The 14,778-nt window shown below is 42.4% G+C and overlaps 1 protein-coding gene across 2 annotated transcripts in view; it reads right to left on the reverse strand.

Annotated features, from left to right (window-relative positions):
* The window catches only part of LOC117476506 (NMDA receptor synaptonuclear signaling and neuronal migration factor), a 38,858-nt gene extending 32,854 nt beyond the window's left edge, over positions 1-6,004 (reverse strand). The window contains exon 1 of one of the 2 annotated variants that reach the window (XM_034123105.1): positions 5,838-6,004. In XM_034123105.1, coding sequence (XP_033978996.1) covers positions 5,838-5,868 — 31 coding nt within the window. In that variant the 5' untranslated portion in view covers positions 5,869-6,004. The remainder of the gene's footprint in view (positions 1-5,837) is intronic. The other variant, XM_034123104.1, reaches the window with a different exon arrangement.
* Positions 6,005-14,778: the final 8,774 nt, after the last annotated feature.

Raw genomic sequence — 14,778 nt, forward strand, 5'->3', positions numbered from 1 at the left:
TCGTGGCACGTTCTATAATGTTGTACAGGATTTATTCCAATGTTGACTCCTATCTAATCATCTCATGCCTTTTCCCTGTCGATTCTCATGCCGTTTTACGCTGTGACCATATATCTTTAGAGGACAAGCGGCTGGAGGCTGAAAACAGGCTATTACTCCCCGTGGCAGTATTCCCACTGGTGTGAATATCATCAGAGCGGATGTCTCCCCGGGCGTCTCTCCACTGTAAACAATGGGCTGCCAAGCAAAGAGATTCCTCACTCGTAATGCTCCGTAATCGAATCCCCCTCTCAGATGGGCTTAATTGAATTGGGTTTCCTTCAAAGAAACACACACACACACACACACACACACACACACACACACACACATACACGCATACATACATACATACATATACATACATACATACATACATACATACATACATACATACACACACACACACACGCACGCACGCACACAGAGAATTGCACAGCGGGTGATGAGAACCGGGGGGGCTTGGGAATGTTAATTGCAAGTCTTGAAGGTGTGGGGCATTATGGGACGTGTTAATGAAGCACCTGTTCAGGGAGCTGATTGAAATGTCAGTGCACTAGTGGCTCACCACGTACTGTACAGCGCTGATTTATACACTCACTAACACCAAGCACTTTTATGTTTCCCTGCAGAAGTCTGAACATATTTACCTTATCGATGTTTTATCGTAAAAAAAAGAGAGCACTTCTTAAAAGAGTAACATATTATGTAAAAATTATTAACTGAAAAATGTCAACATACAGAAAGATGGTGCATGATTCAGTTCGACCCTGCAAATGAAACATTACTTCTTCACTCTAAAATGACCTCATCGCTTTTCTGAAGTTGTTTACCAATGCATAAGGTCTTTATTTTCAAACTAGGCTTGGTAAGGTGTACCCACACTATATGAAAGTGCTTATAAAAGGGACATTTCTTTAAACAAACCTTTCTGTTTGGATGGTCATTTTTTGTATAAAGAATAAATGAAGATAAAACAAATGTAGATGACAGCAGACAGACCATTCTTCCAAATTGCTTTAATAACTTCTGCCTCAGTCTATTAATTGCAAAGACCACCACTTGTCCATATTACCAAAAATCTAAAATACAGTATTTTAAAAACACAAGCTAACCAGATAAGACACACATTAGGGCATTCTAGCAGAGAATGACCAGATTCTCAGAATTGAAGAAGAAACACGGTCTCCCTTTGTTGAGCTTGTTATTTCCAAAAAACAATTAGGCAACAACCGTCGACCCCGGTGAACAGGTCTACACAACAAAGAGTACCACCTGTCGACTGCAGTGAATAAACTAATTAAACTAATAAGACACACTATTTAATTTCCATCCCTCAAACACACCCCCCCCCCCCCCCCCCCCCCCCGGTCTGTGAACGCTGTTGTCCGACGCCCTTCATCCGGACCACAGCCCAGCCTTTCCTCTCCGTCTGATAGGAAGATCAAAGCATTTGCTTTTGCACTCAATATCGCAGAATTCTGGTATTCAAATTGGAGGTAATGTCATCCCCCCTCTCTCCCCCCCCGCTCGCACTTCTCATGAGCTGCTGGAGGGGAGAGTGTGACCTGTTTCATAACCAGCAATCCATAAACATGCAGGAGATGACAGACGAACTCAACAAGAAGCTAGTGGCTCTTTAGCGCTTTGTTTGTATTGCCTGTCTATGAATGCTGCCATTCCCTACTGTGTGATTTCAAACCAATCCTCATACCTCAATGAGAAAATGGCTCATCTGTAAGTGCTTTCCTAAATGACTCCTCGTGTGAGCGGTTTATGATCTGGCACACCTTTCGGCAGGACAAATACCTTCTGGACGTGCAATAAAGCTCAAGGGTTTGCAATGTCAGGTCTGTCCACCACTTTAGTCCACACTTAAGTATCTCAACAACCATTGGATGGATTACCATGATATTTGGTGCATCCATTAACAGTCCCAAGAGGATGTCGCCTACTGACTTTGGTGATTCGCAGATTTAACTTTGGTGCCAACAGCAGGTTGACATTTTCGATTGTTTTACTGCCATGTCCAGACAACAATGGGGCAGATTGCCATGGTGTTTGGAACAGATATCAATGCTTCTTAGAGGGTAAATCCTATTGAGTGTCCTGATTACCTGACTTTGCCTATAGCGCCACCGGCAAGTGGTGAGTTATGTTGTTGTTATGTTTTGGTGATTAGAATTTCATGGTTTCATTTAAGGAAGAAAATCATGATGCAAACCTTGGTCTCTCATATGAAAATCAGATGCTTTTTATGCCAGTTCCACTCATATTGAGACCATATTTGAGTTAGTTATAGTATATGTATATAGTATATCACGCTATGTTTGGAATTGGAATAAAACTGCTTTTATTTGCAACAAGAGGTCTCCAGTCAGAACAACAAACAGTGAATATTACTTATTCAAAGAATTTTAAATGTACCTTCTTCACAGTGTGCAGTGCACTGGTTCATTGCACACACAACTGAAGTGTGACTAACTCAGTCCATGCCATGACCTCCATAAACAGGTCGGCTCGTTCATTAAATGTTTCATGAGCTTCTCACCGACTTAGCTGTATGCAAGAGAAACAGATTACAAAAGCTGTTGAATGATAAATGAGTTTATGTTCTGTGTAGATGAATGTGCAGTATGTGGGTGTGTGTTTGTTTTAGTCCTATACCTCCAGAGTGAGGACGTGTCTTTAGGGATTAGAGCTTGGGTTTACAATAAGGTTAGAGTAGGAATTGGTTAAAGAAAATAGGTCATAGTGTTAGGTAGGTGCTAAATATAGATCACAAAAGGTTAAAGCTATGCATTTTGTGCTTATGGTTTTGAAAACATGAAGTTTATAAAGTCAGTGGAGGGTCCCCATGAGCAAAAGGAGTAGTGGTTATTGAAGAAAGTAAAAAAAAAAGTGAATATGTAGAGTTATGTTTGGATGGATTGGCAAAGGATGATGACTCAGACTTGTATGCATATGCCTGCTGTCAGTTTCCTTAAGGATTCTGATGCACAGGAACGTGTTGGCGTGTCTTTGTTTGTACAGTATGTAAAAATGAGAAGTTAAGAAAAGAAAGACATCATCAGGAGGTTGCACTGGCAGTAAGGCTGCAACTAGTGATTATCTTCATAATTAATCCATTAATCATTTGGTCTATTAAGTGTCCGAAAATATTGAAAAATGTCCGTCCCATTTTAATCCAAGCTGATGGCTTAAATGAATATGTTCCCAAATCCAGAACCCAAAGACATTACTTTTCATATATCATGATGATATAAACCAGAAGGACCGTTTTTTATTTTTTTTATTTCTGCATACAAAATGTATTAAAATTAAATGTCTTGATTTTTTTTTTTCTGCGTGATTGACTATAGCCGACTAATCATTAAAGCTCAACCTGGCATAGAGTATGTGTATGTGTGCAGGTGTGTGTGCGGGTGTGTGTGTAAGAGTGAGGCAGGAGGGAAAGCCTTCTTTGTACGTGACACCCATGTCAATTCCCACCCTGTCTCACCATTGATGCATGCATGTGCACCTCGCCTCACCTATCTCACAGTTCCCAGCCTGCAGGGGAAGAAAAGCTATACGGAAGACTGACGGTACACAGAGGCTCATATTAACCAGACCATCCTGCTATAATCAAAGTCATTTGACATAAAGGTCTATTCCCCTCACCAGTTCCAACCGAATAGCTGTAAACTGACCTGTAACATCCTGATTATAAAACAAGCTCTATGGCTCTTGACGAAAACAGAATCAACAACAATACTTACTAAGCAGATACAGTAATCCAGCTGTCTCCAGATGTTTCACTATAGGGACACTGTTGTGCTCTCAGCTGCTTCATCCAAAGTTTATTCTGGCACAGCACACGATGAGCACAAAATGTACAGAATGTATGGAAATGAACCTCATCCTTCAAAATGGAATAGAAAAATAAATGGTGTCTCCGAGATAAAATCCTTTGATTTAAATATACATTGCAACATAAATGGCTGTATTGGGGGTACAAAAAAGTCCACAGATCTGCCGTTGCAGACGGAGGTCTAGCACTTAAAATCTGCTGGAGTCCAGCCTGCCCTTCAGATAGAATGGGGAAAAGAAGCGAGCATGTGTTGATGAAATGGAGAGAGATGTGTGTGCACATGCCTTGCTATGTTTGTGTGTGGTGGAGAGATGCAGAGAAAACACTGCTGAATGCTTACTTCCTTATTCAGGAGGTTGCTTGCAGGGGAAAGGCTGATGAATTTTGGATGTGGTTCAGCTGCATTCCCCATCTACGGGAGGCAAGGTTCAGTCTGCCAATAAACTCGGAAATAATTCAACTCTGAACTTTGTGTGTGAACGAGAGAGGGGTTGTATAACCCAATCATGTATTTGAGTGTGTATGTTTGCGTTTGAAAGGGATCATCCTCAATACCAGTTATGCAAGTTAACATGAAATGTCTCCTGTCCCCACACACACACACACACACACACACACACACACACACACACACACACACACACACACACACACACACACACACACACACACACACACACACACACACACACACTGCACTGTAATGTAATGCACTCAAGCACGGCTCACGTATACGGGCTGTGCAATGTTAAGGAAGACACACTGAGAGAATGACGTAATAGCACATCAGCCCACATCTGTGGACGTCGGAGTCTGCACAAGTCAAGGTCATTCATTGATCGAATTAAAGTCACACAGCGAGGCCTGCAGCGAGGCCACCGCCGAGACGCAGGACAACTACATTTGTATTCTGATCTCAGTCAAGATCTCAGCTCGATGTCTGCACTTCATGTGTGGATACATGAACAGCCACACGTGCTTTTTTAGGCAAACTGCAGCTTCAGCTCAGCCATGCAGCCAGCACATGATGGAGATTGTGCTAGAACAGCTGGATGCAGACTCAACCATTAATAATACAAATATTCATACAGCCCCATACACTGAACGAGTGAGTCGTTAACAGCTTTTAACGGGCTGGACTCGTGCCAAACAGTCTGAGTCCCATGTTATTTCCAGGCTGAATTAATTACCAGCCGCTTACCAGAGCTGCCCCTCAGTGACCGGTCCAATAACTGACCACGATAGGTGATCACTGCAACGATCTGATCGATTCAGTGATTGATTAATTGGCGGCCGTATCATTTGCCCGCCGGGCCGTGAAGGCAGCAGCAGCCCCTTCGCTGCGCTGCGCTCGGGTCGATGCGGCCAGACAGAAAGCCGTTTGTCTTTAAAACACCATTATCAAAAGGATGGCAGGCTATTTCTTTTCAAAGCAGAGGAAAGGCTATTTTAGGTGAGAAATTGCATGAGGGTTACGGTGAGTCCCAGCAACCCTCGCTTTGCCTCTGCATGACTTTCATTACACAATGATGCTTCATTCACAACATCAGATAGCTCCGACGCGCCAGGGGCAAATATCCTCTTCCAGCATTATTTAATCCAGATAAAACAATTTTGTAGGATTAAAGGGAAGCCTTTTCTTAAATTGGCTTGATTTAATCATCACAAATCTTGTTTAGAGGGATGTCTTTTTATTTTAAAGCACACGTTTTCTCGGATGCACGCCCCGGGGCTAGACGGGACAGTCGGAGGACGTGAGAAAAGCGCAAAGAACCTCTGCGCATTACAAAGAAGGGCTAGCTCTACCCGGGAAGCGCAGTGGAATTGAACTGTCACACATGGGTAACTTCGGTTGGGTGGCACCTGAAAGCTTAAATACCTGCCAAGTCTCACTGAAGCTTCCATGTAACGTGTTCAAATGCGGAGAGCTCCGGGTGTCACTCACCTAACTTTTGCTGCCACAGAAGAAATCGCATCGTTTCTTAAATTCTTCCTTTTGGATACGGCAGTTCCCATGCTGACATGGAAACGACGCAGGCAGGAAACCCGTTCATTCCAAAGACACGGAGGGAATGCGACAACCAAAACAGTATAAAAACCGCAGCAACAAAAAGAAGGAAAACAAAGTTGAAAATGGGAAATCCTGGAGAAGGTATGTCTCGCACGCGTCTGCAGAGGAAATGATGCAGAAAAGGGAGGAATGTCAGACTTGCTCTCTCTGTGTTTCTCAGGATATGAGCACGTACGTGGGGTAGCTGCACAGCTGTCAGCGTGTGGCTGAAAATACACAGACCTCTCTCTCTCTCTCTTTCTCTCTTTCTCCCTCCCTCATTGATCTGAAAATGCAATGAGGGGATGGGGGGGTGGTGATATCACCATCATCATCATCATCACAGAGGGGAGGGAGGGACACTGGTGCCATCCACATATAGGAACCTCTGCCTTTCATCTCATCCTTTTTTTGGACCATTTCGTATCTATTTGGTTATTGCATGTTATGTAAACGGTCATTTTGGTAAAAGCCTCTCCCTCTCACACACAAACGTCAAAAATGGTTCTCATCCCCAGCCAAGGACAGAGGGAGCATGAAGTTCAGGCGCTGCAGTGCACTGAGCCCCACATAATATGGCACGAGGACAATAGCTTTAGACTGTGAGTTTTTTCTGCTGTTGAATATTTATTTCTCCAAGCCATTGTTATCAGTATTCAAAAGAGTGCAGGAGACTGACAGATCAAAAAGGGCAGCTCCTCTGTGGAGCAATATGAGAGGTTTCCTTCATGGATCCACAATGCTCTTTTGCATGTAATTATGCAATTGTGATTGCAAGAGTTGCAATGACTTCTATGTGTTACTAAAGCAGTTGCACACACCTTAATCAGGTCATCATTATTCTCACTTAAATCAATTGATGCATACTGTAAAAACCTTTCAGGATGTCTTTAGGCCTTTAGATCTCACATACAGTAAGGGTAGTACAAAACAATCCTTTAAACACTTAAAAATACATAAATTAAACTTGAATGTCAAGGTAAAAGTCCTTAATTTAACGTACAAATGTTTCCTTATCGTGAGTTCTAAAAATTGCAGTTTTTTTATTTTTAAGTTCAAGTCTATGTAGAGTTGGTAATGGTTGAGATTTTTTAGATGGGCCGATTTCTGCAGAACATGTACTGTAGGAGGAGAATGGCCTCTGTCTGAAAATGTGCCACATAAATAAACGTACCTTACCTTAGAGTATGATTTTATCTATTGCTGCAGATGCTTTCTTTGCTCCTTTTGTGCGAATGTAGAACACAATATAAAAGACAAACATGTTTATATCAAACAGATACAGTGCATCCGGAAAGTATTCATACCCCTTCACTTTTTCCACATTTTGTTATGTTACAGCTATATTTCAAAATGGATTAAATGCATTTGTTTTCTCAACATTCTAGACACAATACCCCATAATGACAAAGTTAAAAAAGTTTTAAAATAATTTTTGCAAATGAATTAAAAATAAAAAACTCATATCACATGTGCATAAGTATTCACACCCTTAACTCAATACTTTTTTGAAGCACCTTTGGCAGCAATTACAGCCTCAAGTCTTCTTGAGTATGATGCTACAAGCTTGGCACACCTATCTTTGGGCAGTTTCTCCCATTCTTCTTTGCAGATCGTCTCAAGCTCCATCAGGTTGGATGGGGAGCGTCGGTGCACAGCCATTTTCAGATCTCTCCAGAGACGTTCAATCGGGGTCAAGTCTGGGCTCTGGTTGAGGCACTCAAGAACATTCACAGACTTGTCCTGAAGCCACTCCTTTGTTATCGTGGCTGTGTGCTTAGGGTCGTTGTCCTGTTGAAAGGTGAACCACGCCCCAGTCTGATGTCCAGAGCGCTCTGGAGCAGGTTTTCATCAAGGATCTCCCTGTACATTGCTGCATTCATCTTTCCCTTGACCCTGACTAGGACCATCAGGTTCTTGGTCACCTCTCTGACTAAGGTCCTTCTCCCCCGGTGTTCAGTTTGGTTTGGGAAGCAAGCTCTAGGAAGAGCCCTGGTGGTTTCAAACATCTTCCATTTGCAAATGATGGAAACCACTGTGCTCGTTGGGACGTTCAATGCTGCAGACATTTTTCTGTACCCTTCCCCAGATCTGTGCCTTGATACAATCCTGACTCTGAGGTCTACAGTCAATTCCTTGGACCTCATGACTTGGTTTGTGCTCTGATGTGCACTGTCAATTGTGGGACCTCATTTATACCCCTTTCACACCGGCGCTTTTCCAGCTCCTGCTGGGAGCCTGAGCCTGAAAAGTGCCGGTTTTTCCTGTTCACACCGCAGCGGCGGCGCGTCATAGCTCCGGAATGCGGTTCACTTCCAGCTCCAAAAAATTGTCGGTCCAGAGGCAAGAGCTTCGGAGCTATGACGCGGCGTCGCTTACGTCTCTTACGTCGAGGCGTGCAGGAAACCTTACTTTGACCATCCGTTCGCTGTTATTGATCATTGTGGAGATACATGGGCTATACAGGTTGTCATGTCCGACTATCACAAGTAGAATCATAATGAAAAATACGCCGGTAAAATGTGCCTATAGAAAACGGCTTAGCAAGTAGTCAGTTTAGCTTTGGTTGCTATGCTAACATCACCCATGTTATACCAGAGAAACTTTCATAACAGCGTTGTGATGCCAAACAGCGTCAATTCAGACTGACACACATTCACTTAAGGGGAACTGGGGATATGTATCAGCTGCTTGTGTGACAGTCAGACAGTGAATACTTTAGAGCCGTGTGAGCTAACCCGGAGCTAACGGGAGAATACACTCGTGGAAGAGCAGCCGGCCAGCACTGCAGCGGTCGGTAAATGCCGCTGAAACACATTAATAAACAATGAACCACGGCACTCTGGAGAAAAGTATAAGGTTGGAGAAGTCGTTATTTAATTTAATCTGGCTTCGTATGATTAAAAGCAACACGACCCGATGCAGTCCCCGGCCCGTTGTTGTTGTGGGAGAAAATCAGCGACGTAAACTGTGACGTCATGACGCAGCAGCGGCAGCTCTGGGCAGTGTGAACAGAGCGGGAGCTGAAAAGGGAAACGGGAGCTGAACCAGAAAAGCTCTCGCGAGGAGCTAGAAAGTGAAAAGCGCCGGTGTGAAAGCCGCAATAGACAATTTAATTTACCACAGGTGGACTCCAATCAAGTTATAGAAACATTTCAAGGATGATCAGTGGAAACGGGATGCGCCTGAGCTCAATTTTCAGTGTCAAAGCAAAGGGTGTGAATACTTATGTACATGTGATATTTCATTTGATTATTTTTAACACGTTTGCAAAAAATTATTTAAAAACGTTTTCACTTTGTCATTATGGGGTATTGTGTGTGGAATATTGAGAAACAAAATGAATTGAATCCATTTTGAAATAAGGCTGTAACATAACAAAATGTGAAAAAAGTTAAGGGGTATGAATACTTTCCGGATGCACTGTATATTATTTACAAAAACCAACACTATGTGCAGACATTTTCATGTCAAACTGTGCGAATCAATGTTGGCATGATTCCCAGCGGTATAGAAAATGTGTTGGCTCCCACTGCTCAGAGATAATTAATCACTTGTCATTGATTGAAGATAATTAGTGGTTCACACACACCCACACACACCCAAACACACACATGTTGGCACATGCACACATCAACTTATTGAAGCACAGGTACCAGACAGATCCCCCAGTAACGCACGACTAGCCTTCAAACATCAAACCAGTCAGTCTTTCAATAAACAGGTCATTTCACAAGCAGCTCCAGTGTGCAGTTTGTCCTTGAGCTTTATATCTTTTAAAATGTGCTTGTCCTGCACACACACACAGTCACTTGTGCACACACACACACACAAACACACACACATACTAAGACAAAAGGAATGAAAATCAATAAATAAAGCAAAGCACCAATGGGCTTTGGTGAGCGGCTGTAGGCCATTAAGCAGTAAATAATTCCAGGCAGCTCTGACGAGACTGAGGTGAGCGTGTGTGGATGGACTGTAGATGAGCAGGGGAGAAGGAGGGATGAATGAAATGAGGGAGGAAAGGACGGCGGAGCTCCTTCAAAGAGACAAAAAAAATGTGAGATGATGGAAAGGGGAGGGATGAATGGATGGCAGGGATCCAAAACAGAAAGGAGAGCAGAGTAGGGACAGCATGCAGGGGAATACAGCGAGGACGAGAGACACGGGGGTGAATGAAAGCGGCGATTTCAGGTTTTTCATTCTAAAAAACGAGTGCCGCTGTCTGCCACCAACAAACAATGCAGCTGTGCTACAATGTGCTTTAAAGGGTTGTGGATGCAACTAAATAGATGAAAGGCAATGAAAATGGGAGGACAAGGAAGACATGCAGCCATAAATCCACATCTGCCCAACATATTAGTGTCTCCTCTGACCCTGACAAGCACTCACCAGATGATTGATGGCTAAGCAGATCAATATTTGAGTCGCAGCAGTTACAACAGCAGCCAGCCAAGTGGCCCGAGAGTCCCTCTCACTGAGGGGACTGACTTTACATGCTCAATCAGATTCTCCACAAATACTGATGTAGTTTCCCAATGAAAATCATTCAGTATTAATGAACATCAAACCCAATTCGACAAATCAAATGTCATTTGATATTTCAAGTCAAATGTAACTTGTCTAATGTACAATTGGCCCACTGATGGATTTTTCTTTGTATATAAATATACCAATAAATCAATTTTGGCAAAGTCACTTAATTGGTCGATCACATCAATGCAAGTTCACATTCCCGATGGATTCTTTTTAAGCATAAACCGTATTCACAACCTTATTCCTCTCCCAAAAATAGTTGTTGGGGCATTGCTGTAGACTCTTAGTCCTCTTGTAACTTTCTCAAGTGATACAAATTATCCCTATTTTATTTCAGCATTATCTAACTTGTGCAGTCTCAACACATTTCGCGGCCACATGCTATCAGCCCTTTTATCTGAAACGTAATCACTCCATCTGACATGTGTGCAAACCAGCTGATAAAAATACCATCAGAACTTTGGTGACACGGCTGAAGAAGAGGAGAGAAAGTGTGAAAATGAATTGTGAAATGTTCCTCTGAGGTAGTCCAGATATTTATTCAGAACACGTAAAGGCAAACTTGTAAGAAAACCATGCAGCGAGCAACCTGCCCTATTTCTGGAGACTTTGAGGAATTTCTAGGATAAAGTTGGGGAACGGGGTTGATAATGTGTGTGTAAATGGATGGGGAGTATAGTAAAGCTTAAGAGTGGATTAAGACTCTTAAAGCTTGCAAGACGTTAAGTGAGATGATATTAAACTTTGATACCGTCCCAATGGGATGTTCATATCACTGAACTCTTTTAAAGTCCTTGTTTCTTTAAATACATGGTTTAATTTGAGGAGGATGATTTAGACAGTGGAACTCGCATTAAAGAATAATGCTTCCCATTGGTAATAAACTTTGACAGGGCATTATAATCTCATTTGCTACATTTGAACGGCTTAATTAAGACCATTAGGGAGAATTGTTACACAAAGCTTCATAGACAAATAGTTCATAACCTTTTTCAATTAACATTGTCTGTTAAAGACAGAATATGGAGACTTTTCAGAATCAAAAACAGGTTTATTACCAGGTAGGTTTACACGTACGAGGAATTTGACTAGGTGTCGTGGCGCATACAATTAAAACACAGATATAGAACTAGAAAAAATGTAAAAAAATATATATATAACAGTATTTACATTGCAATGGAATGGAATCAAATATGGAATAAAAAATAAATATAAAATCGGCAGTAATAAGAAAAGAAAACAGATATTGTTGTACAGTATGTGCATTAATGTAATGCATGTGTCACTTGAGATATGATTTCCTTAGGTGTCCATTTTCCTAAAGGGATTTTACTGGTAGGATTGTTAAGCTTGTGTTTGAGTAGTTTCTCTGGCTTTAAGATGTACTTACTGTTATACATGTGGAACCTACACTATTCCTTTGGTGGACAACATTAATAAATAGATCAGCATTAACAAATTGGATTTCAACAAACTTCCTAATTCCCTTATCATTTATCCTAATGATTCATGACCTATCCATGATTAGGCCAAGATGTCTATTCGTCCAATCATATGCTTTGACCTACCTGTAAAACTAATGACATTCTCAATGCAGCATGCTAATATAAACATGATGAACAATACAGAGTTCTATGTTAGCATGCTGACGCTAGCGTTTTAGCTCACAGTACAGCCTCACAGAGTATCGAGCACGGCTGCAGACTCTTTGTCTTGCTTAAAGAATAACACGTTAGCTTTAGAAGTGAGTAAATGGACAGGCATGTAAATGATGGCTCTGCTAGTCCCTCCATTACCACTGCCACTGCTTTCATATATCAAGGGGAAACCCAAAAGCTTTGCTAACCCTTTAAGCAAATAGGCTACTGATTTCTGCATCAATCTATCCGGCGGTGCTGCGTGGCACTTTTGTTACTCAAACTTAAGATCTTTCTCCACAATAACATCAAGGACTTTTGCAGTAAACCATATTCTCTTCAGGGAGGCAGGCTGTCAGGAGATAAGGGAGAAGAAAGACAGTGATGGGAAGAAAGAAAAAAGGAAGGCAGCTTGGAGGGCAAATGAGGGTTAACAATCAGGTGAGAAGATAGAAGCCGGCATTGCTCTGTGACAATGAATATTAAAAGGGACAGAAGGAAAGGTGAACGTTGGTGTATTTGGTTAATTTGCAAAGAATCACTGTTTCTGTGGCATCACAATGTACTTCAAATCTGTGTGTGAGAGAAGACCCAGCTCACCTGACAGAGGGAGGGAGGGTGGGGGGAGATGGATAGCGGCAGTAAAGTGACACAAAGCGAGGGACAGAAAGTGAGCTGGTGGAGGAGAAGAGATTTTCATGTGCAGATGATGGATAGAGCAATCCGTGGGCCAGAAGAGAGAAACTGTGTGTGTGTGACAGGTTTAACTGTGGGTAACCAGGGCAAGTTCTGTTTAGATTTACTACCAGACCATGCTACAAAACTGTATTACTATATCCCATTACCGCCGCTTCAAAAAACATGCAGATCTTCTCTGCAAAATAAGAACAATTACTCTAAATCTGTTGCAGTGGTTCACCCTGCAGCCTGCCAAAGCCAAACCGTGTTTTTCTCAGGACTTGTCCTTGTTAAGACCTAGAATACTAAAAAGCATTGATGGCTGCTCCAGACCTAACTGTGATATATTGCTCCTCCACACAACAAGCGTAGAAAAAAAACCAGGCACTTTTTCAGGTGCAGTGATTCTGTATTCACTGCCGCTCCACCCTCACTTTAACTAACAGAGGTAGTGGCAAATAAACGTAGAAACAAGGTCGGCCAAGAGACATTCATTCCCTTTGCATACATGGTGTAGCCGCCACATCAATCTCTCCCTAAGCAGCCTGTGTGAATACAATTACTGTGGCACACTCTCACTGTAGCTGATAAACGAACCATGAGCACTTCAGCAGGCTGTGCATGGAATAAGTTGCCATACAAGCAGATCTGTATCAGGGCTGTGACTGTAGCATGCTCACCAGTTTGTACTTGATGACAGGGCCTTGTTCTCGGCCGCTAAACAGAGCAGACAAGCTGCCGGCAGCCGCCTAAACCAGTTGTTTGGTCTGTCTAAATAAATAATTGGGAATTATGTTAATGTGGGTTTTGACAAATTGTTCAATTTAAAATGACATTGTCATTTTAATACTATTTTATATTCACCATCAGGCAGAGGAGGTGTGCTGTTCATTTGGATTGGAATTGTTTGATTTTGTGCCGGGTTATTTACTACTGCTTGCAGGGGAAAGACAAATAATGTAAATACAAAAAGGAAGAAGTCGTCATTGCAAACACTGGTACGAAGGTGGATCATATTAGTATGTATGGATTTGGTGATTGCTAGTCCTCTCGTATAGCAGACTAAATCTGCAGTTATCATTTTTGTCCCTATTATTTCCTTGTTTACCCCTATGCCACACCTCATCTGTTTTCTCAATAGGAAACGCTGAACTAAGTCAGAAGTAGAAAAGCAACTTGCATACTCTGAGTTCAAATGACTGTTTGAAGATTACACTGAGTCTCCAAATGGAGTGCAGGTGCGGTGCTGGTATCCTCAGGTTGCTATGCAGCCGCCCACTAGATCTCTGGAATTAAGTTTGTGACTAAAATGTTCCTAAAACTTGAAGAGAAAACCAGACCTAAGGTTGTAAAAAGACTTCCCTGCCGTGGAAGTGTAAGTCTGCGGAGCTCTCCATGGTGCTGAAACCAGACATTCTCCAGAACTGGAAGTAGAAGCACTGACGCAAATGACTGCTGTGAATAACAATGTTGAAACTGACCTAGACAGAGCATTTGGCAGAGTCTTGGGAAATGATGGGTTCCTTTAAATGAGCCATAGGAGAACTAACACAAAGCAGAGACAGAGACTTCAAAATAGAGGACAGTAAGTGGGCAGAGGGGAAACACAAATGTAATAGAGAGTGGCAGAGAGGGCTGGGGGGGAAAGGAAACAGACCAATGAAATAAGATGTTAGACAAAAAGAGATGGAGAGTATAACTATCCCCGACAAAGGGGGAGACTATGTCCGGTGTGCACATGAGCATTGTGTTTAAGAAGTGAACCTACGTCACTACCACTACTTCCTCCCCACAGACACAGGACAGCCCTCATTATTTAACACCGGTGGACATGAGCTTCATTAGAGGGATAAACCGTGGTTCCTCTCCCAGTGAGTCATCGGGCCATCGCTGCATGTCCGTTCTCTGCCATGGCAGAGGTGGCTGGATGGTAATTGTCATTCTCCGTGGTTAGCGGGAATCCCTGCAGTCGCGTCGTCCAC

The sequence above is a fragment of the Trematomus bernacchii genome, unplaced genomic scaffold (genome assembly GCF_902827165.1).
Source record: "Trematomus bernacchii unplaced genomic scaffold, fTreBer1.1, whole genome shotgun sequence".
In the NCBI taxonomy this organism is placed as follows: domain Eukaryota; kingdom Metazoa; phylum Chordata; class Actinopteri; order Perciformes; family Nototheniidae; genus Trematomus; species Trematomus bernacchii.